Here is a 25,378-nt window from a genome sequence, read left to right on the forward strand (position 1 = left end):
GTTCTTTTAGCTTTCTGTTAGGGTTTGTAATCAGGCTCAACTTCAAATGATCCGGACGTCTCTGATCTCAAGGCTGGGAGACAGCTACCTTTGTCACAGCTGGCGTAATAGAGCCGGCGCCATATTAACTTGCTTGACAAGACTATGGCCGCACGTCTGTCTCATCTGGGGCCAGTTGACTGGGCACTTCTTTGGCGTGCAATACCTATTTATGTCCACCACCGCGTATCCTTTTTTCTCAAAGCTATGCAAACCCGGGCTGGATGCGAAAAAGAACGCAGGCTCAGGCCATAAGAACAGGAGGGTAAAAGACAGAACATGAAATAATGACAGGAAGAAAAACCCCGACTCTGACACCGGGCGAAATGAATCAGGGCGAAGTGAATCAAGGCGAGGTTAACCAAGGCGAAGTGGGAAGTGCGCTTCTTTGAGCTTCAAGGGCTTCGACCAACTGGGACACTTTTCCCTGTCACCGACAGCCTGGTGCGCTCAACCACGATCCCACTCTCCCATGAATCGGAGGGACTCTATTGAGGACATGGCCAAGGAACAAATGCGCACTCGGGTTCAAGGCCGATTGCATATCCTCTTACAGCCTTCCCCATCAACCAACCAACCAATAAACCAACCAACCAACCAACCAACCAACCAACCAACCAACCAACCAACCAACCAACCAAAACGACATTCCGACTCTCCAATAACCGGGAAAGGCTCCTATAGCTGTTGCATGGGTGCAGCTACAATACCAATAGAGTAATGACAAAATGAGAGAAAGGGAGAAATGGGGTTTTGCACCTGTGTAACTAGATACAGTGTGCGACATCGTCCAACAATGGAACTTATACTCCCTTCTTTCTTGGTGCATTATGCCTGTGGCTTGATTCCTTTCCTCCCCTGTTCAACATTTGGCAAAAAGAAATATACAGCTCCCTTTTGTCACTCTTATTGACCTCGCTCTCATACTCATCCTTAGTTCTGTGGAGGTATACTTTGGTAACGCTTTATTCTTTGCAATAAGCAGCTCCAAGCGACTAGAGTAATTAGGGTAAATGACAAAAACATATTGGTATAAAAAATAGAAAAACTTTTTATCCCTTGACCTCCTCGAAGGTGGCTTCATGCTTCTCATCAGCGGCCTCATCATCATCCTCAATGGTGTGCTCCTGGACGGCCTTGAAGGCGACGGGGAAGGCACCGAGGACACCGACAAAGACGAGGACAACGCAGATGATGAGCTCGCCCATACCAGCGGTCTTGGGGTGCTCAGCATTGTAGCCCTTCGAGGGGGCGTTACCGATGACCGAGGTCTGGACAACGGGAGCCAAGACACCTCCCAAGTTCTGGATGAACTTGTAGAAACCGGCGAAGCGAGCAGCCTGGTTGGTGTCGTTGGTGAGGGCACCCATCAACCAGTAAGAGTAACCCTGGTACATGGCATCAGTAACACCATAGAAGAAGTACAAGAAGTATGGTCCAATGTACTCGCCAGTGTTGTGAACAAGATCAATCATGTGGAAGTCAGCGGGGTTCTTGACCCACACGCCATCCTCCTGGATGGGATTGCGGGGTCCGAAGGTGGTCTGGAAGATGATGCCTCCGATCCAGGTGGCGAGCAACACAATGGTCAAGAGAATGAGACCATAGCGAGCACGGGTGGGACGGGTCCACTGAGCGCGATCCAAGAACTTTCCGTAGAGGATCGAGGCGATAATCTGGGCGGCCCAGTACGACATCGAGTTCATGTTACGGGAGCGGGTCGTGAAGTTAGAGCCGTTAACAGCGGTGAATTGGTAGGTGTAGAACCAGTTGGAGGTGAAGAACATGGGGATGAGAGCCAACATGCGCCAGTCCTTGAAAAGGGCAAAGACAGACTTGAGCTCGGAGATGGGGCTCGAGTACTTGATCTTGACGACGTGGGAACCATCCCTGCGGATGACCTTGGAGGTGGGCAGCAAGAAGACAGAGATGAGAGCACCGATGGTCATGACGATCATGTAGCCAGCGTACGAGGCAGTGTTGGCACCGCCGGCTGTTTCGTCGTTCCACTGAATACCGAGGGGGATAACGTTACCGATGACGGCACCAGTGTTGAAGATACCCCAGAAGATGGAGAAGTACTTGCCCTTCTCGTTCTCTGGTGGGTAACCCATCATGACGGCACCCTGGGCAGTCCACAACCAACCAGCACCAATACCAAGCAAGCAGGAGGCAATGACGACAAAGACGATGGATTGGATGTAGAAGTAGGCAAGGTATGATCCAACATAGAGGACATAAGTCAAGCCTCCGAGAATGAGAAGAACACGGTGACCGAGAATGTTGAAGAGAGCGCCAGCGAAGAGGGAGGAGAAAGCGAACACGAGGGAAAGAGCGGTACCGGCGCGGTTACCGACATCAGAGTCCTTGGAGGAAAGGCCGTACTGACCGGTACCCTGGAGGGAGTTGAACATTCCAGGGCAGCAGAAACAGATGAAACCCTAGAAAATATATGCATGCAGTCCAAATATCGGTCAGCGTGCTGTTCCTGAGGGTACGTGTTGTGTAGCTGGACAGCAGGAGACGAAGAGCGACTCTTGGCTTCCAACGCTGCTTGGCAGGTGAAGCGGATCGATACTCACCAGGATGATGACCTGGGTCATGGGATCGTTGAGCCTGACCATGGCGACTGCTGGAAAGAAGGAGAAACAGGGAAAGCGGGAAAGGAGAGGGAGAGGGAGGATGAATGAGAGACCTATGGGTGAAGAAGAAAAAAAAAAGAGGGCAAGGCGAGGTGCGATGATGAGGAGTTTTATAGTCTTGGCCCTCAACTAGTGTGGTGTACGTTAATACATTGGAGGGTGAATGTGCCTGCTTGCTCATTGAATGAATAAATGGAGCAGAATGAGAGCAGAAGTTTATTTCGCTAACACGGACAAGCTATTTCCCATTTCAATCCCAATTCATCTTGGCTCACTTTTCTTTGACTCCAAAGGACTGTAAACAACTCTAGTCTAAACAAGGTTGCCAGACTGCAGTTTGTTGTCAACTTGACACACAAACACACCCTAGAGTTAGGTCCACCGTACACAAGCTGCAGCCTGCAACCTGCGGCTACGGACGCTACCGAAACTGCAACATGCCAGTTACGGTACAGGACACACGCAGAAAAACATATCAATAGTTCACCGTGGATTTGGTAGGCGAAAGGACATCGATATTGATAGAAATGAAATAGAGTGAAAACGGAGTTTGATTTCTGGGTAACCGGGCGAGTTGCCAAAAGTAATCTGAGGATGCTATTCGTTTTAGACCTTTGGAATTCAAACATGCTTCATAAATACGCCTCAACCCTCGTTTTTGCACTCCACTCGGGCGCTGATACTCCTATATGAGAGCAAACTGCGACGGTCAATGATGAATACTCCGCATTGTGCTCGAACCCCGTTGAAATGTACAAAAAACGCACAATCCCTCCCGCCCTGAGCACAACGAACACAAACTTGATTATCAACAGGCATTGAGCGGATTACAAAGGCGCACAAGACTCCCTAGACAACGCTTAGTTTGTCTGGAAACGGACGAACACCAGTAGACTCGATCACCATAGAGATAAAGAATATCAGGATGGTCAATGTTCTTCGATTTCTTTTTGGAAGAAAAGTGGAGCCCTAGGCTGCGGCTGGTACAGTGAATGTGCGGAACAAATTGAAGAATCGTTCCTCCGTTGTACGACGTTCTCGTTGGACGATAGCATATCAGTGCCATCAAATAGGGGCTGTTTGTTCTTTATCGACCCACCGTTTTGCATGAACTTTGTGTGCACGCATGTCTCACTCGCTCGGCGCCTAATCGTGTCCTACATGTAGGCAAACAGCTTTTCATGGTTTTATTTTGACCGATAATTGTGCAGCAGTGTTGACAGTCAGCAGATAAAAAATCTATTTTTTTTATTTTTTATTTTGCTGCTGCTGTTGATGTTGATGTCGATGGTTACGGCAGGGCTCGATATCGCTCAAGTCAGGTGTACCCATGCTAATTGTTTGCTGCGCCTTTGACCAGTTGAGCGAACGCAGCGGAAAACAACGCCTAAAGATGGAGTCCGTTCCAGCCTCCTGAAAGGTTGCCGAGGCGCCTCCAGCGCACAACAAAAGGTTGCCCAAGGTTAGAGTTTGGGAGTACAATCAAGGAATCAAGGTTTGTGCCATATGTTGTCAACACCAGAGTCTACTGTCAACAAACAAACAGAAATAACAGGGTTTGTGTAGAATTACAGATAGATGTGCCGGACTAAAGAACCAGATCATCACTTCGCCAAAGCGTGAAGCGTGAGTTTCATTTCAGAGCCACTCTTATTTCCTTGTTCTCGGTATCTACTGGTGGTCGCTTGTGGTTGTTGCCACATATAGCCACGCATTGCTTGTTTGTGCTCTTGCAATGTTTATCTAGTCTCCAAGGCCTCTAGACCTCACTTCCTCCCCGTGAACTGAAGTTCAGATGGTACGACCTAGCCTTCATGGAACATTGCTGATTGTACCATGTTTGCAATGCAAGGGAGCGCCCTGGAAAGAATCACTCGTCTTGTAAAGAGTTATCAGTCTTCATCTTCACCACAGAACAGAAGAAACTACAACCGGAGTTTGTGGAGAAAGAAGAATAGCAATAGCGCGATTTTTTTTTTTTTTTTTTTAGCGCTCTCGTTATTGTCGACATAAAACCATAGCCATGAAATTACCTTCACTTTGTGTCCCCACTCCGTGCTCTGGCACTTTAACAAGACCAATGTTATCAAGTTTACAGATGGTATCGCTCTCTCATACTGATTCTAGGGCGCCACTTCGAGCACAGTCTAACCAGAAACCCGAGGATGTCGCTATGCTTGACCACAACGGATGAGAGCGATAGGCGATCGTTGGGTCATACATATTCCATGCTTCCAATCCGACGAATGCGATGAGCATGATTTGGCCCCATTGCTGTGCTGGTTCTTAATGTTTCTAGATATCAGGAAAGAAAGACTATCATCCGAGGATAGCACATCGCTCGCTTAACCACCTACTTGGCAAATCCTGTGTGGACTTACGCGGAGCCTTCAGTTTGACGAGAAAAAAATTATCCGCCATAGTACTTTGTAGTATTGGTTCGATAGTCCTACTGCTATTTGAATTCACCTCTTGACATACTAGACCATACCTCTCACAAGCGGCACAGGGAAGCTCGTCTCTTCAACCTCCTTTAGTACAATGTGTAGAGTGTATGCTACTTAATTACTTTTTTCTTCCTCAAAAAGCATTTTGCCCTTGTACGGCAATGCTGATTGACCAGAAAAACAACACAATACAGCTAACGCGTCTGAATCACGATGGGTTTCCACGCCAACATCGGCGAATATCCTGCTAGGGCTGCTTTGAGCTATCGCTGCCTTTCGCAGCTTGGACTGTGTTGTTTGTTTGATGCAATGGGATATGCTTCCTGCCTTATACAAATATTATCCGTAGTGCGCGTTTGTTGTTATTAGGCCTACAATGCGGGATGGACAGCCCAATGGTCCCTCCACTCCACTGCTGCTCTTTATTTGTGTACTGATGCCTGATTACAGCCTTGTCAAGTGTTTGACCCTTGTCCTGAGAGAACAAACAAATGTACGAACGCCCACGCGATGGACAACAGATAAATCCGATCAAATTGTATGGGTGGGCTCTGTGAACTCTTTTTTCTTTTTCGTCTCTAATAGAGATACAAAATGGGTTTGCGTGAGCGGAGATGAAGAGCAGCGTGTCCGTTCAATATTCTCTTCCACGGATACATCCAGAGTGGAGGGTAGGAGTTGCAAACCTTAGCGTGCCTAGCCCTCGGATAAAAGAAAAACGAGCTGCTCAGGTACTGCTTTCTATAAGAAGCCACCTCGTTTCCCGTTTACAATTGTAATATCGAGCAGTGGGCGCTGCCTCTAAGCCCTCTAAGCAGCGCAGGCGCACTCTTTACACACACTGTAAATCATGCCGTAGGTAGAAAATCATTCCATCCCGATCATAATCGCTCATACAAAAAGAACCGTATGAAGGGCTATGAAAAAGAGATATCCAAGGGTGGAAGTCTCGGTGATCCATCGTTCTGCTAGAATGGCGTTAGACACTAGCTGAGGTCGCTTTTTTTTTTTGTCCCCAGAGAATCACCTCTGTGTGAATGCGCCATACCTTAGATAGCACTCCGCAACAACAGAGTTTTGCCCATCCTCTCCAGTTGAGACAACAAAGCGATGATTGTACACCCATATGGACCGGATAACGAAGCAAGATACACTATCAAGTTTGAGAGCCCTTGCCAGTGGGGCGGATAAGTGGATAGGTGGGAATAATCATGGCGTTCCGAAGACGATCATGCATTCGAAAGGGCGACCCGGGCATATATTCCTCAGACAACCCACCCACGAGCGTGCCTGCCCTTGACTTCAGCCTTTCTTACTGTAAAAATAGACCGAAAGGGCCATCAACTGACCCTCCACGGTGCTGCTCCCCTTTTTGCGATCCTTTTTATCTCGGTCATCTCCAGCCAAACAAAAGTCGCTTCGTATCTCGCGAGAACATCTTGGTGTGCGATAATAGGCCCGATCTCGAGAGAGAAAGTCGATTAACCCGCTCTCCGTAACCTTCTCACTCTCTCGCTCCCATCGATCCTTTACTTGCACTTGCTCCCATTGGAACCTCCCCCACCAGTTTTCCCTGTGGTAACATATATAGCAACCACTACCATCTGGCTCGCCCTCGCTTCGCTCTTTCGAACCTACCCCACATCCATTCCAATACCCATTTTTGCTTCCATCTTCACAACCTCTCCTCTGAGGTCGATCTCCACGTCTCGCTATTGCACACTTCTTCTCAATATATTACACAGTATTTCCACAACTGCCTCCATGACCGCCACAAAGTCCCCTTCAACATCTCACACCAAGAACGTGTTTCGACTCCATGGCGTCAACGTCCTCAACAGAAAGAACGTCGACTCTATAGCACGACTCACTGCTCTTGAAAGACGTCGCGCGACACATATCCTGGACGAGCGGCAGCGACGTGATACTATGAACCAGCTCTTGACAGAACTTGCCAGCCTCGTTCGCGAATCCACTTCAGAAATCGATTTGACACAGCAACAATCATGTCTGCAATCACAGCCTCCACAATCCATACTCAATTCAGACGGCACAGAGAAACGGCCGCCCGTAAAATCCAACTCCATCACCACTCTCCGCAACGCCATCGCTGAAATCCGGCGGCTGCGTGCCTGCGCAGGTCTCCAGGCTATCGGCCGATCAAACCACACCTCCCCTACTCCCACACCCTCTCGCCGGTCCTCATCGCGCTCGACCTCGCCCTCCCTGTGCGATCTCGCATCCCTATCGGCCCTCGCAGAGCTGGCATCCCAGTATGGCCAAGAATTTGATAGCAACGAAAACTCCTGCGACTCCTCTCCCGCGTCCTCACCCAATTTGACTACTCTCCGCGCGTTGTCCCCGACATCGACATCTGACGCACCGGCTATCTTCTCTGACATCTCCTTCGGCCAACTTTACTCCCCACCACTCTCACCATCCAGTCCTTCGTCCCAGACAAACTTTTCGATCGCATTACCGGTCATGAACGCAACCTACACCAATACCGGTCAGACACAGATTCTGCCGCCATTGTCATCCATTGTTCAGTCGGCCTGTATTACGCCATATAACTATCAGCACCAGCAAGCGCATCCTGCACAACCAATCTTTTGCACGACGCAGTACGAGCCCACATCGTCGTCATCGTCAACGTCCCCCGGGAATTCCGAGTCATTGTCTTCTACGGTCTGCTTTCCAGAGCCATCCATCGCGCACTCGTCGCACTTTTCATCGACCTACCAGTCGTCATCGTCCTTTCCACCACTGTAAATCCTCGCTGGGATCTATCCCATTGGGAGATCCTTCCATGCTTGCTTTGATAGCACATTATTGGCCCGACTCAATTTAAGAGAGATTAAAATTTCCTCTATGCTTTTTGTGTTTGCATTTGTGGAGGTTGGCACAAAATCCATGCAATATAAATTGTAAATTTTTATCTCCCTTGAATTGAGTCGGGCCATTATTTATTATGGGTGGATATCGCTATCAGCGTTGAAAATAAATAAAAAAATAAAAACATAAAAAGAATCTCTGCCGACCACTATGCAGCATAGCCATCACCGTTGGACGGAGCAATATACTGAGGATTGGCTGGGGTATAGCTAGAGTGCGTCGGGGTATAGGCTTGACTAACAGGGGTCTGGGGAGTGGAGGCGCTCGTCGGAGGAGCATAGATCGCTTGGCTATAGCTGTGGTGAGGGCTGATTTCTGAGGTATGGGGCTGGAAAATGGTTGGCTGCTGGGCCTGGGATGTGGGCACAAATGTTGGTGGCACGTAGTTGTATGGCTCCTGAGCCTGGGGTTGAGCCTGGGGTTGGAAGATTACTGGAGGCGTCTGTTGGTGTGAGACCGTAATAGGCTGCGCAGCGTAGATATCCTGCTGCTGGGGGACATACGCTTGGTGTGGGTTGTACTGCTGCTGCTGGTACTGCAATTGCTGATTCTGAGCCATGGCGTCCTGTTGCTGCTGAAGGACATAGTTCTGGTCCATCAAGGGCATCGCAACAGGATTGTGGGTCTTACAAGGGTCCTGGTACGCAGCATTGGGTACGGGCTTTGCAGACGATTTGCGGCGATGACGAATGAAAAGGAATGCGATCAGGGCAATTACAGCTAAACCCCCGACCACGCCGCCAATAATGGCTCCAATGGGGGCTTGGCTGGAACCACCAGGCGAAGTGTTAGAGGGCTGAGGATTAGTTGGTTTGACAAGACCTGGTCCGCTCCAGACTCCTGCCACGGTATCGAAGCTATTGAAGACTACTGCGCCGTTAGCGGCGGAGCCGTAGGTTACAATCTGGCTGCCGACGGCTGTGGCCACCATGTTGGAGGCAAAGGGAGGAACATTGCCTGGAATCGACACGCGCTGCAATCTGGACTGGACAGGGTTGATAGAGTACAGCAGTGTAGAACCGTCAGAAGCCTTTCCATCGGAATGAAAGAGAAGGTTAGGTTAGTACATGGTGGTCAGGATCGTACCTGCTTACTCAACGAACGTGGATGTGCAGTGCCACAGCCATAAATACATTACCTTATCTAGGATATAGCCAACGCCTATCATCGTGAGGGAAAAGGCACTGTTTGTCAAAGTGATTCCGTCCATGTCCACGGTCTGGGGACTCGAAAGCGACAGGATGCGGTCCTGGTTTGAATTAATCGGCGATGCCGAGTCCAAGGTCGTGAAAATCCATCCGCTGCCGTTTTTGTCGAACACAACATGGAATCCTTGGGCGGGCGTATTAGTTGACGCAACATATGCGCCCACGCTCAACAAGGGGTTAGATGTTGGGTAGTTGGACAGGACAAAGCTGCGGACAAAAAAAACGTCGAAGATGAGTACAACACGGATAAACGTGAATCCAGTGACCAAAGAACAAACAACAATCAACATGCTCTTGAATAAAAGTAGTAAAAATGCGAGGTAAATACAAAAAACGCATCTGATAAAAAACACTTACTCTCGTGAGCTACTAACGATGGCCGTTGCATTGTATCGGAAGCCCGACCAAGCCGATTTGGTGTCAGGGTTGGTGGTATTTGTGACTCCTGTGATCCAATTCAGATTGCCAACTGCTCCCGAGAGCGAGAATAGTCTGTTGGAGACGAGTCCAATGGTAGGGAAGTTGGCGGGGATATCGATGGCACCATTCGAGTAAACGTTGGTAAAATAGGTCTTTGGCCCGAACTGCTGGATGAACATCGGACTACTGCTAGAGGCCATGTTTCCTTCATAGGAGAAACAAGTCTTTGGTGCAGAGCTGCTCCAGAACAACGAGCTGGTCTGGTTACCGACAAAGGTGGCAGCGGGCGAGGTAATGTTGGCAAGGTTAACGCTGTAAATCTCCAGACGGCCCTCGTTCGAGGCTGGGACTCCGGCAAGGTAAATGGAATTTTGTGAGGGAGCGGGTGCAATGCACGGGTAGGAGTATGTGGGGATAGCACTCATGATGTGCTTTGGCTCAGAATGGATGTTTGGTAAAGAGAAGCTGAAGCTGAGAAGAGGGTGCGAAGTGGCAAGGAAAGAGAGGCGAGAAAGGGGGCAAGGCAGGGGGCATACCCAAGACGCAGAAGTCTTCTTTTCGACCGAGTAAGACCAATTAGGTTTGTCACTAATCAGGCGTCCCTTTCAATCTTTTTTTGCAACGGCTGTGTCGAAGAGAGTCTACTGCGAAAAGGGAATGGCGGAAAATAACAAAGGCGAGGAGAGAGGAGTGGAAAAAAAAGAGATAAATGGCGGGACCCTTCGGAATTACAACTACAGTCTATTCCACAAACGAAACGACATCCCAGTCAGCATGAGCAGAGGGCCCTGTTTGTAATTTAAACGATTCATTGGTTGTGATATGAGCCCGCTTCTTCCTACTTCTGTCGGCTTAGAGGACGCTTTCCCGTTGTAGCTTGGCGGAAGAGCGTCAGCATAAATAGAACAAAGCAAGCAAAACAAGGCGGCAAGGCAAGGCAAGGCAAGGCAAGGCAAGGCTGAGCAGGGTAGGGCAAGGCACTGGTACGTGCAAAGAGGCAATTGTGTGATAAGCAACATCTAGACCTTTTGTCTTTCGTTGCTGCCTAGTGACTGTTGTATGCTGCAATGCATGGCATAGTCTGTAAACTCCTGCACTTGACCACATGAATGGACCACTTGGTGGCGTCCCCCTCCGCGGGTTTTATCATACCGCTGCAGCAGAACAGAGCATTGGACCCCCTTCAGGAATTTATTTTAGGGAGGTTCCCAGCTTTACATTTGCACATGCACTCGACCTTCTATCCCCCCTCCACCCTAACCCAAACCTGTTCATGCTGCCATCCTTCCCATTGCCCATCTTTTGCACCCCCTGTATTGTTCGACCGCAAGACTGACGACGAGACTGGATACCAACCACATTGCTCTGTAAACAATGGCCGATCTTAAGCGAGACTTTCTACAGGAGGACCAGGATGGGCACGACCCCGCGGGTGAATACGACGTACCCTCAAAGAAGCCACGGAAGGAAGGCCCCACTGATGACGAGACCACAGACGTTCGCAACGCCATGGCCCATGCTATAGGCCACGGCAATACCCCCGCCAACGGACTCAATGCGTCCATGAATTCCACTTCTTTTAGTCAGCACTCACCCTATCCCCAACAGCAGCCAATCTTACAGCATCAACAGCAACAGCACCATTTGCAACACCAGCACTTTCCACAGCAACTGCCCGTCTTTTCTCAACACCAATGTGGTCCTACCCCAGCATTGGCCAACACAGCCGCGGCGGCGTCGACCCAAAACCCCAATTATCAGCTTAAGTTCTCGCTCATGGGTCACCGAAAGGCAGTTTCCAGCGTCAAGTTTTCTCCAGACGGAAAATGGCTGGCCAGCTCATGTAAGTTGAGACGGAGAGCAAGAATAATCATTGCCATTGTTTTTGTGAGCCCTAGCTTCTGAAAGATGCCGCTTTTAACAACATATCCAACGTGTACATCGATAGCTTCGGACAAGACGATCAAAATCTGGAGTGTCTTTGATGGAAAGCACGAACGTACAATGGAGGGACACTCGCAGGGACTTTCAGATGTTGCTTGGGCTTCGGACTCGCTTTCGCTCTGCTCTGCATCCGACGATAGAACAGTTCGCATCTGGGACCTTGGAACAGTAAGATACAGCTTTTTAAAGAATATAAGCGCAGGATATCGTTGACAACAAAAAAGCAATGATTAACAACTACTCGCTTTCTCATGCTATTCCATCTACATTCCTAGGGCGAGACCACCAAGATCCTACGAGGACATACACACTATGTCTTCTGCGTCAATTATAGCCCGCAGTCGGATTTGATTGTGTCAGGATCGTTCGACGAGACCGTTAGGATCTGGGATGCCAGGAAAGGTATCCTGCATGCTTTCAACGCGAAAATGCACGGGATGCTATCATTTCTACCTCGATCGATGTTCACTTTCTTCCTGAACATTCGTAGGAAAATGCATCAGGACACTGCCCGCACATGCAGACCCTGTCAATGCGGTTCACTTCAACAGAGATGGCAGCACTATTGTTTCTGGCAGCCACGATGGTATTGTGTAAGTATAGGCATCTTTGCGATTCAGATATCAACGAATTTTGCTTTTGTATACCTGCTGACGCTTTTCTTTTTTTCTTTTTTTTCGTGCATGCGTTTATTGTTTTCCGTAGACGTATCTGGGATACAGCAACGGGACAATGCCTCAAGACATTGGTTGATGACAATAACCCACCGGTGTAAGTGTTTTGGATCAAGTTGCTTGCAATCTTACCAATGGGAAGCAAATCTAAAGCTGTTGACACGAATTGCTCCTTAAAAATATGACTCAGATCGTTTGTCAAGTTCTCGCCAAACGGCAAGTTCATCCTTGCCTCCACGCTGGATGGGACGATACGCCTCTGGAACTACCACACAGGAAAGTGTCTGAAAGCATACACGGGACATAAGAATGACTCTTACTGTGTCTTTAGCAGCTTCTCCGTGACGGGCGGCAAGTGGATTGTAAGCGGTAGCGAAGACAATTGTATATATATCTGGAATCTCCAAACCCGAGAAGTCGTTCAGAAACTGGAAGGGCATAGTGGTATGTTGTATCTGTTTTTTTTTGTTTGTGTCTGTTCATGTTTGCTTAAGACGTTGAGACTAATCATGTATCGTTTACGCATTTTTACAATTAGATGTCGTACTGTGTGTGGCCTGTCATCCCACGCAAAATATAATCGCCTCAGGGGCCATTGACAACGACAAGACGATCAAGATATGGGTGGACACTTCGAGTGTATGATTCCGGATAAGGCTCTAGCAATTAGGCATGGTGCTCCGTATAATAAAGAAAAAAAATTGAACAAATTCGTATTATATGTATTTACAGTTGAACATTACCGATATGGATGCCGATCATCATCAAAAAAAGAAGGGGTTGAAATGGATGCTCTACTGCCTTTATGCTCTCACTGCTTGCGCGTGCATCTTGGAGTCTGAGGTTTCCATAGGCGAAAGAATTTCTGCAGGCTTGGTCGATGTTACGGCTGTAGGTAACAATGGGTTTGAACTAAGGATCAACTGTGTTGCTTCAAGGACATCTCTTGCATCGTTCCAGTACATAACATGAGTCTTGACTAGCTGTGGATTCTCCTTGATCTCTTTCTCCAGCAAGAGGCCTCGACGGGCAAGTACAACGTCCTTACTCTGAAGACGCGTAGAGGGGCAAAAATCATTGGTCGAATCACCCATGTAGATCACTTGTTTCCAGGATTGGGCGTCGATCAGCTTTTGGATCTCGCGGCCCTTGCAGAGGTTGGGTTGGCAGGGCAAGGGGCAGTTGTGGGGCTCCTTATCCAGACCATGAAATCGGATGACATCCAGACGACCTCTTTCGTCAAAAGCTGCAGGGTTCGTAATGACCTTTGTAAACAGTTGATCAATATTATATGCCTAGAGGAGGGGGTTGAACAAGAATATCTCAAAATGAGCTTTACGTCTTGGTGCTAGGTAGCATTAGGATACGAACCACGTCAAACAAGGACTTGTACCTTAAGAACGGTCTCGATGTACACCGTATTGGCATCAGAGAGAATGTACAGCTCCGCACCCTGAGACTTCATCAGTCGCAGGGCCTCGATCATTTCAGGAGCCTATAGGGATAAGCAGGTGGATATTCAGAGACTGGAGTCGCTGGCAACGCGAGATGTGGGGTTGTAACTTCATTCAGGATATCCATCAGGTATTTACAAAAGGGATCTGGCTAAGAGTCCTCTCGATGTCTCCTCTAAACACACCGCGATCGAATAACTCTCCCAAAAGACGCTGTCTAAAGGATGGGCGAGGTCATAGGATCACCTCGTCAGCAAACCATTGAACGTCGTCTCCCACACGTTCACACATACGTTAGACAAGAAGCTTTGCATGTGAGGATAGGACAAGCTCTTACTGAAGATCGGTCCACTGGACCTTTCCGACGGCATCCAACTGTTGTTGGTAGAGCTCTTTGCTTAAATTCTCAAAGACCCAGTTGTCAGAGTCGGCATCGATCAAAGTCCTGATGTTTGAAAAGGTTATGAGTGATATATAATCATATCATTAGCAAAGTGTTAAGGAGATGTAGTAGGGGTGAGTTTATGGTCTTACCAGTCAAAGTCAAAGACAAAGAGGCGCTCAGCAAGTGGTGGTACAGCTGGGATGGAGGTGGAAAGCATGCTGTGGAATATGTAGTGTCGAATATCAGGGTTGAAAATGAAGGATTAGAAAAGTAAAATGGGTGGAAGGTGTCGTGAAGAATGGGACCCATTTCTACGGTTCTTTTTATACGTTTTGTGGATACCATGATATCCTTTTGTCCATGATATTTGAGTCTCGCCGGACATACAAGACTGACACGGAAATGAGTGCACTCATGGCATTCGTGTACTAAGTTACTGTTGTCATTCGTGATTACTCGTGTATGTGCCTGCCTCTCTTTCTCTCTCTTGGCCCAACAGTGGCACCAGAGACGACCGTGTGTTCGTATCCTTGCTGCCGATTCGAAGCCCATTCATTAAGAGGGTCAAATCAAGAACACAGATAGTGAAAGACAGAGCGACAGCGATTTCAACAATACGATGGTCATTTTCATTCTGTACTTGCCGCCAACATGATCATACAAGGCCCAACCATTGGTGGTTCTGCAAGACACTTTTTTCATTTCTTGTAATGAATAGGGGAACGCCTGAATCTGCTTAGACCCGTTACTTTTGTTTGAATTGCTCATTCTTTGGCTTCCTATCGAAAGGCGGACCTGTACACACGTGGAGAAGTCGGTGAATCCGAGGCGACTCGTACCATGCTGAACACCTCCCAATCTGAAGTCTTCGGCGAAGCACCTTTCGATGTCATCATACTCCTGCCAAAACAACAGGGGTGAACAAACAACATGCACTGCGATTTTTTTTATTTTTTATTTTTTATTTTTTTTGTCAACTTGTCTGGATGAGGAGAGATCAAAGGGAAAGAAAAAAAGAAGCAAGCATACGAAGAAAGAATTAAAACAAATGTGAAAAGCCGGTTCCAAAAAAAAAAGGAACAAAATTGTTGAGGCTGGAGCCGTTTTAAAGATCCACGCCAAGATCCATACCCAGAACAAGGTATTTGGGGTCCGCATGGGCAAGAGCACCCGGATGGACCATCTCGAAGCCAGCGTACATCAAAGTGCGCGCAAGTTTCGCTAGTAACCATTTGAAGACACAGGGCGGAACGATATTAGTAAGGATCATGGAGTCATTGCTTCTTCACGCCCAACATAAGATACAAACATACCGAGATTGGGATTGCTCTTTTCCAGACAGAGGTGGACTGACTGGCATCCGAGTTGCTCCTCCGCAAGGTCGAGGGCCGCAACAACGCTCTGCGATTAAGAAAGATAAGACAGCAGTTTAGTGATTTGGTGAATTGGCCGGTTTCAAAACACTCCCCAGGATGGATTAAAATCATTAAAGCAACCCCTCTTACCTCCCGAATGTCCATGTCGTCCCATCCGTCGCCCCGCAAGAACAAGGCGCCCTCTGAAACGAACCCGAACCAAGTGTTCATCTTTGCATCACTTGAAGTAATCGTCAGCTTTGCATCAATCTTCACATCCTTTAACTCTTCCTCTTCCTTCTCCAGACTATTGTGGACGGAGTGGACGGCGTCATCGTTGGCCGAGGGGTAAAACTGCTTCATTTCTCTCACAAACAAAGTCGTCTGCTCCTCCGAGACACCGGCCTGGCGACTCGGCTCACAAACCCTGCTGCCACTGAGGTCTGTGAGCTTTATCGCGCGATCATTAATAGGGATGTCAGGGCCGCCACTGGCCTCTGCCTTCCACTAGTGCCAATAAAAATAGTAAATGCGAACGACCGGTGAGTAAGCGTGGTGACATATCAGACAAATACAACAAAGACATTGCAATGAGCGGATGCTTACAGGTAGAATAAACATAGCACTGAGGTCCCTTGCTGGTCTCATCAACAACGCAGACAGCCAAGATGTTGGGCTGCTGAACACGGGGCATTGGGCTCGAGGCAAAGTTGTCGAGGGGGAAGTTCAGGCCCATTATACTACTGTTATAATTACTATTAAACTGTTTAAGGCCCTCCATGTTGGTTTGCTGTCTTCGCTAAGCGGTGTGTAAAAAAGTGGGAGCTGGTGTTGTCTTTGAGTGCTTGAAAAGCGAAGTGGTTTTTGTTAATGTGTGCTGGGTGTTGGGTGTTGGGTGTTGATTGTGAGATCGAAAAGGTGTGATGATTTAAACAAAACAAAAAGATGAAAGCCTGCCTGGCTCAAGTGGGAGAAATGCTGCTCTGGATTGTGAGGCTATAATCCACCCGTATAATTTTATATAAACCTATATAAAATACCAACAGATGTCACCAACGCCGGAGAACTCTTACTTGGCAACCCCTATAGGAAATCCATGTAAAATACTTAGTACATTTGCCGAAGACAAAGGCGTAAACAACAGACCATAGGCCCGATTTTCAGATAAACAAATTACATGGATTTCCTAGGGGAGTTGACTTGCATACAACGTGGCAAATGGATTTCCTGCAGGGATTGTCAAATATGATTGACGACCCAGGTTGCCTTGTTCCGCTCGTTCCAGTGATGCCTTTTTGATCCACTTCCACTACAATGGCGACTTGCAGACATGTGTCCAGGCTGGACCTTAGATCAACTTTGCGGAAGCTAACGAATCTGTTGGGTCGCCCTTTTGAACGACAACGTGCGTTTGGAACCACCGCATCAGCCTCTTTTCAAGGTCGTTTGTTATTTTCAGGAACGCAGGATGTACATAACTCATGGAGTACTTTACGCACACGGCACTACCCTGCCTCTCGGCTAGGCACTCTGACAACCAACAATCGATTCAGTGCGGTTCATGGCCAATGTGCTCGCCAGAATCACTTACAGGCTGCAACAGTAGATCGTGATCATAACCTCTTCCCATCGAAGCGGTATCCGATCCGCTACACTCCTCCAGGCCCTGCGCCAGTCGGTCAAAAATACCAGACTCTGACTCTCTATACCATTACACCGATCCCTGAAGATCAACTTGAGGATCTCCGGGACGAGGTATTTTTCCAGCTGGTTCAGTTTAGCATTACAGGACGGATCTATCTCGCCAAAGATGGGGTCAATCTTCATCTCTGTACCCCTGTGGAGCACATCAAGGACTTACAGTCGTCTTTGCAGCAACTTGTACTGGATCGCTTCGGGAAGGGGCCAGACGGGGCAATTTGGAATTTCTCATGTGAGGAGCCAGGCGAGCGAGTCTTTCGGAAGTTGAAGGTTGCGGTCAAGAAGCAATTGGTCGCGGACGGAAGGCTGGGTATGTGGGATGTTCAGGATTCGGAACCGCCTCAGTACCTGGAGCCGGAGGAATTTCATGCTCAACTGGACGAGGTTAGCGACAAGACGTTACTTGTCGACATGCGCAACCATTTTGAAAAGTAGGGTTTGCTTTTATCGACTATCGAAACTGTACTGTTACCAGGATTTACATACTGATATATGAATTCTTTCACCACCCATTGCTGCAAAATAGTGAGGTGGGGGCGTTCAAGACGGCGGTCAAAATGGACTGCACCACATTCAAGCAAAATATGGATCTTCTGGATGAGCTCTTGGAAGGACGAAGCAAGAATGAAGAGGTCATGATGGTCTGCACAGGCGGAATTCGCTGCAGCATTTCTGGACGGTATCTGAAGCAGAAAGGATTCAAGGACGTCAAAATGGTGAGTACTTACACCCGATCTTTCAAGTCTCGCAGCTGACAGGGATTTGTTTCTTAAAGAAAACTGGGATTAATGCCCTTTGATCCCCTCGTTCGACATAGCTCAAGGGAGGAATCACTAGTTATGGCCGTTATATCAAATCGCAGCCGGACAAAAAGTCGCATTTCGTGGGCAAGAACTTTACGTTCGATGGGAGACGAGGCGAGCGAATTACGGACGACGTGGTCAGCTCTTGTCACCAGTGCCATACAGCTCACGATGACTTGACCAACTGTGCCAACACGCGCTGTCATTTGCTCTTTATCCAGTGTCCAGCCTGTCGCCAAAAGTGGGCCAACACCTGCGGACCTGACTGTCACGAAGCAGTCGCGACGGGCACTGGGTCCGCATTGTCGAAGCCATACGATTATCATGCGCAGGTGCGACCAGGGCCACTCTTGACGTCAGACATCCCGAAAGCTGCATAGAGTGGTAAATAAAAAACTCCCCATTTTTATTTTGCAAAAGGATACGGGGTTTCATAAGCTTGTCTGCAACCCACAATCACCGCTCGGGCGCCTCTTTCTGCTCCAGCTGCATGATGAACTTCATTTCGACGTCAGAAACAGGCTGCACCGAGAGCCGGCCTTTATTCAGCAGTTTCATCTCCTTCAATTCGGTATCCTTGTATTCCTGGAGCTCTTTCAGCGTCAGTATCCTCTTCAGCTTGCGATCGAACTCGACATCGACCATGAACCAACGAGGGTCCTCCTTTGCAGATTTAGAGTCGTAGTATTCGCTTTTTGGATCAAAGGCCGTGTGGTCTGGGTACGCCTCCTTTACAATTTTAGCCATCGCTGCAAGGTAGAGAGATATAGCCAACAGAAATAGAAAAGAACAATTAAAAAAATGGGAACATGGATAGGGCACCAGAATCGCCTTTGACCACATGTGCTTACCGACGACTCCTGGCTCTTTCGTATTGGAGTGATAGAATAGCACCCGATCGCCGACTTTCATACTGTTCTTCATAAAGTTCTTTGCCTCATGGTTTCTCTACAGAAATAGAAATGTTCATGCAACAGTCAGTTTTTTCAATCAAAATGACAATTGCGTACCGCTTGCCAGCACTTACAACGCCATCCCAATGTGAGGTCGAATCCTTTGAGTTGATCAAATCGTCGATACTGAACGTGTCAGGCTCAGATTTCATCAACCAGACACTGGTTCTGGTACCATCTGTATTCTTGTGCTCCTCTACGCTGACGGCCGTGTGCCCATTATTGCGTCGTTTTGGTTTGACTAGCTCTTCCTTTACGTAGCTCACTTTGGTCTGCTCTACTGAGTCCTTGGCTGAGGTCTGCGTAAATGATCGTCGCAAGCGATAGGCGATAAAGAGAGTTGAACTTGCGTTAGGATACAGGGCTGGCCGAAGGATCTTATCCATCGAAGCGCGCAAAGTGGAATGAAGAGAGGACTTACATGACTTACATGAGCTGCCTTCTTGGATGTGGTAGCTGAATCCTCGGATTCAGTGACGCGCTTTCTTGATCGGGTCTCCATCGATAGTTCTTGCGCAGGGGATGGCGTTGGTGATTAACCGCGAGTCGCGTTGACAAGATGCTTCAAGAGAGGTTAAAGGGGTTTCAGCGGTGGATAGACCCACCAAATTTCAGCCTACACTCTTTTTTTCGATTTGCCGTATTTTCACTATGGCAAATGCGGTATTTCACTGAATTAAAATATATGCTCGTGGGTATTCAATCGATACGTCAGATATACTTTATATCCTCGCAGAGTTTGCCTTATATCTTCATCAGCAATAGTATATTCTCACACACACTCTTCTCTCATCCGCTTTCTCACGTCCCATTCTCACCTCTTTATCCAAGATGCCAAAGCATAGAACAACCAGCTCTGGCACCAACCCCCGCTCACAACGATCACCCTTAAGGGTAATGGAAGCAATGCCTCTTCTGCTAGTGCAAGTGAGGACGCGCCAACTCTCTTGCACCGTGCACTGCTTGCAGAAGCACGAGCTGGCTCATTTCTAAAAAGTCAACCTTCGCAGGCGATTGACCTCCGTAAATATCGAGGAAAAGGGTTTCCTCTTCGGTATCGTATGGAGCTTGTGGAGATTTATCGCCACCTCCGGCAGAAGAAGGATGTTAGAGTGATGCCCACCAACCTTCATTCATTTGTACAAGCAGATATCCATCGAGATTCGATTAAGCAATGGGACAAGGATTACGACAAGACCAAGTACGATGTGTTCCATGGTCGAGGCAATAAATGCAAGCTTTCTGACGATCAATCCATGCTGGTACGATACTTGATTGATCAGGCTGTTTATGACTGGCTGATCGAAGTGCGAAAGGATAGTGGTATTATCAGTGGTCGACAACTCCAGGCTGCAGCTGAAACCATTTTCCATGTGCTTGTCGATGATATTGCTCCTGAAAGCATGTCACTTGGTCGTACCATGTCCTTCACAGCATCATGGCTCTCTCGGATGAAGGAAGAATACTGCGTCGCAAGTTTCAATCTCAAAGGCGAGGCGGGCGCTGTCGACATGCAAGCAATCGAACCAAGGATGGCCGAGATCCGCAAGATCTGCTCCGAATACAACCCTGAAGATATCTACAATTGCGACGAGACAGGGATGTATCTGCTGGAGGTGCCCGCCCGCTCCTATAGCACCCCAGAGCTCAAAAGGGGTGCCAAGGCTACAAGAGGAACTGGCTCTCGGGTGTCAGTTCTCTTTTGTATCAATGCCACTGGTTCTTCACTTGCACGAAAAGTAAATATACCGGCGTTGAGGCCGCTCGTTATTGGTAAGTATATATATAAACTCGCTGCACCACATAAACAAGATCTGTAATTTCATTCCTATGTTTCGCTCTGTTTTGATACTTTAGGCGAGCATCTTGCTCGAGGCATTGAGCAATGCAAGCAAGTCCCCATTACCTCGATAAGGCATCAAAGGGATACATGACCCAGCAGCTCTTTGAGGGGTGGCTTCATCTTCTCGACACCAGTCTCTCTGCACCAAGTCTTCTTCTCTTCGACTCCTGTGGAGCACACAGCGGCATTGGCAACATCGACCCGTTGACAGGGCAGAAGTGGACACGCCTTCGTCTTGAACGTCTCCCAGCAAACTCGACATCTGTCACCCAACCATTGGATGCTGGCGTTATTAGCGTTTTCAAGCGACAATACGTCGAGACGATTGTAAAGAAATATGCCCATGGAGCGAAGGTCACCAACGGCGAGGCGTGGAGTTTAATCCCATATGCATGGTCGCAAGTGAAGGCTTCAACACTACGACAATGTTTTCGCACCACGAAGGTTCTTCCTAGGATGATGGCTGACAATCTCGAGGAGAGATCGGCAGGTGTGCAGGAGCGACAACCCATATATCCACCAGTCGCAGAGACAGCCAAACAACAAACGAAGCGACACTTTCTTCGTTTTATTGCATCGGCCTTGGACGGAGAAAGGTTCAACTTTAACCTTGAAAAGAACCAGAAGGATGCGCAGGATCTGGCAGAGGAGATAAGGAAGGCGGTGCGCGAGAAGTTGGCCATGAGAGAAGCTCTATTTACGCCACGAGAACGAGAACGGAGTTCCTCCATCGATTCCGACGATTACAGCCTGTTCAAGGTCACATTCGGAGCAGAGAGCTTGGCGATGAAGGTGGAGACTTGGCTTGCAAGCGACGACCCAAAGGCTCGAGCGACCGCACGATTTGTTATCCGTAATTCCATGCAAAATTAAAAATCGATTGAATACCCACGAGCATATATTTTAATTCAGTGAAATACCGCATTTGCCATAGTGAAAATACGGGCAAATCGAAAAAAAGAGTGTAGGCTATATTCGCTTTAGACAGGTTTAATAAATGATCACTGAGTAATTTAGAAAGCACTGTTTCTTCGCCACTATAATCGGCGGCTTGCTCCTGTTTCCGTACATCCCAGATCTTCTCCATGGGCTGAGGTAGGGAGGTGTTTTAAGGATTCGGTGGCCAAGCTTTTCCGCAATAGCGCACGCGTTACAGGCCAGTCGCTCGTCCCTTGTCGCCTCCTGGATCATTGCGTAGAGTTGGGCCTCTGTCGGATTATCTACTGATCTCGCTATGTCGTGCTCTTCCAACCACTGTCTCATCACATCCCCTCCGAGCTTCTTTGTTGAGCGACTTGATACTGAAACGAACATGATACGACGCACCGCCCACATGTATATCGCAGCTCTGGTGGTTAAGGTTGTTCGAATCAGTCTTTGTCCATGACAAGTTCACAACTTAAAAGCGGTAGTCAAGATCACAAACTGAAGCACTCAATGGGTTCGAAAAACCAAAGAGCGGGAGCGAAAGCGGCGAACAATGAAGAGATCAAAGCCAGGGTATGGGGTATTGTGCGTCCGTAAATGTTGACCATGGCAGCCCGCTGTCTTAAGTAACTCTTCCGATTCTAAGCAATCCTCTCGTCCCAACGTCCTTCACCGACCCTGGCCAATATCACCAGCACCGCCGCTGCGTCCAGCGCCAGATCAACAAACAACAGCGCATTCGCCATGCACCCACAAATAGGGAGCGTGAACCGGGTTTAGACCGTTGTGAGACAGGTTAGGCTTACCCTGCTGATGATATATTGTTGCAATAGTAACTGAACTTAGTACGAGAGGAATCGCGCATTCGCATAATTAGTATCTGGGCCTGCCTGAGCAGGCAATGGCCCAAAGCTATCATCCGTTGGATTTTGACTGAACGGCCTCAAAGTCAGAATTCGTGCTAGAATGCGACGATTGCCACCCTTTTTCGATTTTTAGTTGAATACGAATCGACCCTCGGGTCCTGAATCATACTATGTGGGGGGTGGCCTTGTAGAGCGAAAAGGCTTTATGAGGCTCCACCGATGTTAATTTCAAATATTGGAAGGGATAAATCCCATTGCAGCAAACAACTTTTAAGCAACGGTGTTACTGTGCGCGGCTGTGCGTCTATATCAAAGCGTGAGCTCAATTGTTGTATGATCGTCCTGGAGGTGTTCGTTGTTCTAATGTTGTTGAACTTCGTCACGATTTTCCGTCAATGCTTCCCTATATCGAGGCTCTAGTTGTTTTTGAGGTCGACCTTGTGTTGGTGATGACACTATTGGGTCTGGGGGTTCATCGTCTCCAAAACCATTTTCGCTCTCGTAGTAACGAATGGCCCTCCCTGCCGCTAAATTTGATTCACCAGCAGCCTTAGCCAGTTGATCGCGCGTGCGAGAACCAAGACGACGCGTCAACTCGGTAGGAAGCAGTTCGAGGAATCGATGAACTTTGTTACATTAACATTTGATGTCCTTTGAAGGACCAATTTATTATATAGGTCAATACTGACCTGAACCAGAATGCACGGGACGTTCGCATAAATCGAGGATCAGTAGGCATAAGTTCTTTGATGGTTGTCATGGTGAAAGTGCGAGGTGAATGGCATTCTATTGATCATTTATTGGACCTATCTAAAGCGAATATTGCCAGCTTTGGGCTAGACTGAAACTATGAGTGTACTATCGCTGGCCCATTGTTTTGCGTCGCGGACTCTACTAACAGTTCAACTATAGGATTATACATCGATTTATTTTAACCAACGTTGCAGATCGAACATAAATTGTAGTGTACGCTTGGTACGCGTCGTAATGACGGATGTTAAATAAAGACACAATTGTTCCCTAGGCACTCAGACGCGACAAATTACTCTACACGTTTAGCCTTGGTTGCTCTCGCCTTCTTAACGTCAGCCTTACTTGGCTTAAATCGCTTCATAAGCGACTCGATCATCTTGTAGAACCAGAACAAGTTCAGGCTGTTTAGGACCACGTTTGCTGCCGAGTAAATTATGATTAGGTGCCAAGGGACCTGATGCAGAACATCCATCACGCTGACATAGGCATGATAGGACATGTACAGGCCAAAGACGATCCTGGCGCTAAAGAAAACTGCCAGCAGGATAATACCGTTGATGAGCTGGTATATGCTTCCTGTCATGCTCAACTTATCCTATTGATACAGGAAGAAGATAATGACCCCAAATTTGGTCAATGGATCCGTGCGAGCTGCGATTGCGTTTCAATAAATACTCTCTTTCATGTCTTGTTTCCGTACCATGAACCAGTGAATATTGAGGAACGGTGTACTCAACTCAAACATCAAAAAGACACTCCCATAGTACTGCAGGAACGGTCTCTACAAACAGGGAAAGTAAGCAACACCAGTAGATATCAGTTTCGAGAGGTGATTTTATGCAGAATGGTATCGAATGCGTCCTCTGGAACCGAGTTTGGAACTGAAATGCTTACGAAGCTGAAGATAAAGACGCCGAATGAGCAGATTCCATGAAAGACAAATCCAATACCAAACTCCTTCATGTAGCGGATGCTGTGGAGCGTGTCCCAGAGGAAGTATCTAGATAGATCAACATTTTGAGTAGCATTTGGCATTAGTCATGGTTTGTAGAAAACCTCTAATATCCTTCATATTTTACGGCATTTTTCCCCGCCGTTTTTTTCTAATTTAAGGTCGGCTGTAGAGATTCGCCCAACCTGAAATGGTCCAAACACTTCTTCTATGAAACCCCTACGTTCAATTGGTACATTTCTCCCTGCCCCTGTCCTATTCACATCTGGCTCGTCAAGGATATTATGTCCTTACCCGCATGCAACTGCATAGACCTGGCCAGCGTAAAAGTCGTATCCAAAGACCTTGTTCTTTATCAACGTCTCGTTCCATAGCAATGGGGCCGATAGTAGGACGATGGTGATCGCATGGACAGAAGACACCACATGAACTAGATGAATGAACCCAGACAAAATAAAAATAAAATGTAAATAAAGATGAGGAGCCCACTGGACATTCACGATGGCCTGATTCCTGCTCATCTGCAGCATGAAGTACCATCCCAGTTCAGTTTCTTGGCCCCCTGTAGCTTGGGATATGTGCCTGGGAATAGCATCGGGCTGATCAGCCCTGAAAGCTGCACAATGATATTGCAGACAAGGGCAGAGGCCAAGAGTGTTGTCCAATGGTTGCTCAGTGTTGCCACACCAAGAGAGTCAAGTACGTTGGTGGCCATGGCTGGAAAGTAGTGATTCTACTTTATTTATCTGAGACAGTGTCAGGTACGCTGCGTTACTCTGTTGGCCACTAATCAAGATAGGTCGGCAGTGGAGTCGAAGACAAGGTGTTGCAGAGTGTCGGTTGAAGGAACGAAGGAGGAAGAAGAGTAGAGGAGAAGGAGAGGAGGAAGAAAGGAAAGAGGAGAAAGGGACAGATGTGCTGGTAACCATCAGCCCCACAGTAAGTCCAAGGAAGGACTGGTTCCCTCAATTAAACAGAGCGGACAAATTTCAGCCGAAAGTCGACGCGCCTCCGCCGAGACCGATAAAAACTCCGGGTAACTTCATGAAGTCATACAATCCTCATCCATCAGCGTAGCATAACATAGCCTTGTAAATCGCGGTCTGCAAGAAAGTGG

At 47.8% G+C, this 25,378-nt stretch overlaps 9 protein-coding genes across 9 annotated transcripts; 3 read left to right on the forward strand and 6 right to left on the reverse strand.

Annotated features, from left to right (window-relative positions):
- Positions 1 to 906: 906 nt before the first annotated feature.
- Positions 907 to 2,814, reverse strand: BC939DRAFT_452028 (major facilitator superfamily domain-containing protein). Its single transcript, XM_051555754.1, has 2 exons — positions 2,622 to 2,814; positions 907 to 2,480 (listed from the first exon to the last, which is right to left on the reverse strand). The coding sequence occupies exons 1-2, from the start codon at positions 2,661 to 2,663 to the stop codon at positions 1,092 to 1,094; spliced, it is 1,431 nt and encodes a 476-aa protein (XP_051411962.1). The 5' UTR covers positions 2,664 to 2,814; the 3' UTR covers positions 907 to 1,091.
- Positions 2,815 to 6,407: 3,593 nt separating this feature from the next.
- On the forward strand, positions 6,408 to 8,065 carry BC939DRAFT_452030 (uncharacterized protein). The gene has a single exon (XM_051555755.1). The coding sequence runs from the start codon at positions 6,893 to 6,895 to the stop codon at positions 7,898 to 7,900; it is 1,008 nt and encodes a 335-aa protein (XP_051411963.1). The 5' UTR covers positions 6,408 to 6,892; the 3' UTR covers positions 7,901 to 8,065.
- Positions 8,036 to 10,230, reverse strand: BC939DRAFT_165616 (uncharacterized protein). Its single transcript, XM_051550320.1, has 3 exons — positions 9,589 to 10,230; positions 9,162 to 9,438; positions 8,036 to 9,053 (listed from the first exon to the last, which is right to left on the reverse strand). Exons 1-3 carry the CDS (start codon positions 10,074 to 10,076, stop codon positions 8,172 to 8,174), a joined length of 1,647 nt encoding a protein of 548 aa, XP_051411964.1. The 5' UTR covers positions 10,077 to 10,230; the 3' UTR covers positions 8,036 to 8,171.
- Positions 10,231 to 11,427: 1,197 nt separating this feature from the next.
- BC939DRAFT_484124 (uncharacterized protein) lies at positions 11,428 to 12,914 on the forward strand (the record flags this gene model as incomplete). Its single annotated transcript, XM_051559237.1, has 7 exons — positions 11,428 to 11,494; positions 11,600 to 11,763; positions 11,871 to 11,997; positions 12,086 to 12,188; positions 12,301 to 12,366; positions 12,460 to 12,713; positions 12,808 to 12,914. The coding sequence occupies 7 exons, from the start codon at positions 11,428 to 11,430 to the stop codon at positions 12,912 to 12,914; spliced, it is 888 nt and encodes a 295-aa protein (XP_051411965.1).
- Positions 12,915 to 13,072: 158 nt separating this feature from the next.
- BC939DRAFT_503338 (phosphatase phospho-type) lies at positions 13,073 to 14,325 on the reverse strand (the record flags this gene model as incomplete). The annotated part of the gene is made up of 5 exons (XM_051560392.1): positions 13,073 to 13,564; positions 13,663 to 13,764; positions 13,862 to 13,940; positions 14,061 to 14,168; positions 14,258 to 14,325. 5 exons carry the CDS (start codon positions 14,323 to 14,325, stop codon positions 13,073 to 13,075), a joined length of 849 nt encoding a protein of 282 aa, XP_051411966.1.
- Positions 14,326 to 15,073: 748 nt separating this feature from the next.
- BC939DRAFT_452042 (acyl-CoA N-acyltransferase) lies at positions 15,074 to 16,442 on the reverse strand. Its single transcript, XM_051555756.1, has 4 exons — positions 16,070 to 16,442; positions 15,614 to 15,970; positions 15,422 to 15,509; positions 15,074 to 15,329 (listed from the first exon to the last, which is right to left on the reverse strand). Exons 1-4 carry the CDS (start codon positions 16,109 to 16,111, stop codon positions 15,214 to 15,216), a joined length of 603 nt encoding a protein of 200 aa, XP_051411967.1. The 5' UTR covers positions 16,112 to 16,442; the 3' UTR covers positions 15,074 to 15,213.
- Positions 16,443 to 16,489: 47 nt separating this feature from the next.
- Positions 16,490 to 18,370, forward strand: BC939DRAFT_452043 (uncharacterized protein). Its single transcript, XM_051555757.1, has 4 exons — positions 16,490 to 16,545; positions 16,640 to 17,595; positions 17,691 to 17,880; positions 17,982 to 18,370. The coding sequence occupies exons 2-4, from the start codon at positions 16,778 to 16,780 to the stop codon at positions 18,345 to 18,347; spliced, it is 1,374 nt and encodes a 457-aa protein (XP_051411968.1). The 5' UTR covers positions 16,490 to 16,545; positions 16,640 to 16,777; the 3' UTR covers positions 18,348 to 18,370.
- Positions 18,371 to 19,530, reverse strand: BC939DRAFT_452045 (thymocyte nuclear protein 1). Its single transcript, XM_051555758.1, has 4 exons — positions 19,351 to 19,530; positions 18,995 to 19,219; positions 18,819 to 18,915; positions 18,371 to 18,716 (listed from the first exon to the last, which is right to left on the reverse strand). The coding sequence occupies exons 1-4, from the start codon at positions 19,420 to 19,422 to the stop codon at positions 18,424 to 18,426; spliced, it is 687 nt and encodes a 228-aa protein (XP_051411969.1). The 5' UTR covers positions 19,423 to 19,530; the 3' UTR covers positions 18,371 to 18,423.
- A 3,850-nt stretch (positions 19,531 to 23,380) lies between these two features.
- BC939DRAFT_424021 (DUF887-domain-containing protein) lies at positions 23,381 to 25,208 on the reverse strand. The gene is made up of 5 exons (XM_051553135.1): positions 24,799 to 25,208; positions 24,556 to 24,691; positions 24,204 to 24,309; positions 24,010 to 24,090; positions 23,381 to 23,904 (listed from the first exon to the last, which is right to left on the reverse strand). Exons 1-5 carry the CDS (start codon positions 24,974 to 24,976, stop codon positions 23,599 to 23,601), a joined length of 807 nt encoding a protein of 268 aa, XP_051411970.1. The 5' UTR covers positions 24,977 to 25,208; the 3' UTR covers positions 23,381 to 23,598.
- Between the last annotated feature and the right edge of the window lie 170 nt (positions 25,209 to 25,378).

The sequence above is a fragment of the Gamsiella multidivaricata genome (assembly GCF_025024155.1).
Source record: "Gamsiella multidivaricata strain RSA 2152 chromosome Unknown BC939scaffold_34, whole genome shotgun sequence".
In the NCBI taxonomy this organism is placed as follows: domain Eukaryota; kingdom Fungi; phylum Mortierellomycota; class Mortierellomycetes; order Mortierellales; family Mortierellaceae; genus Gamsiella; species Gamsiella multidivaricata.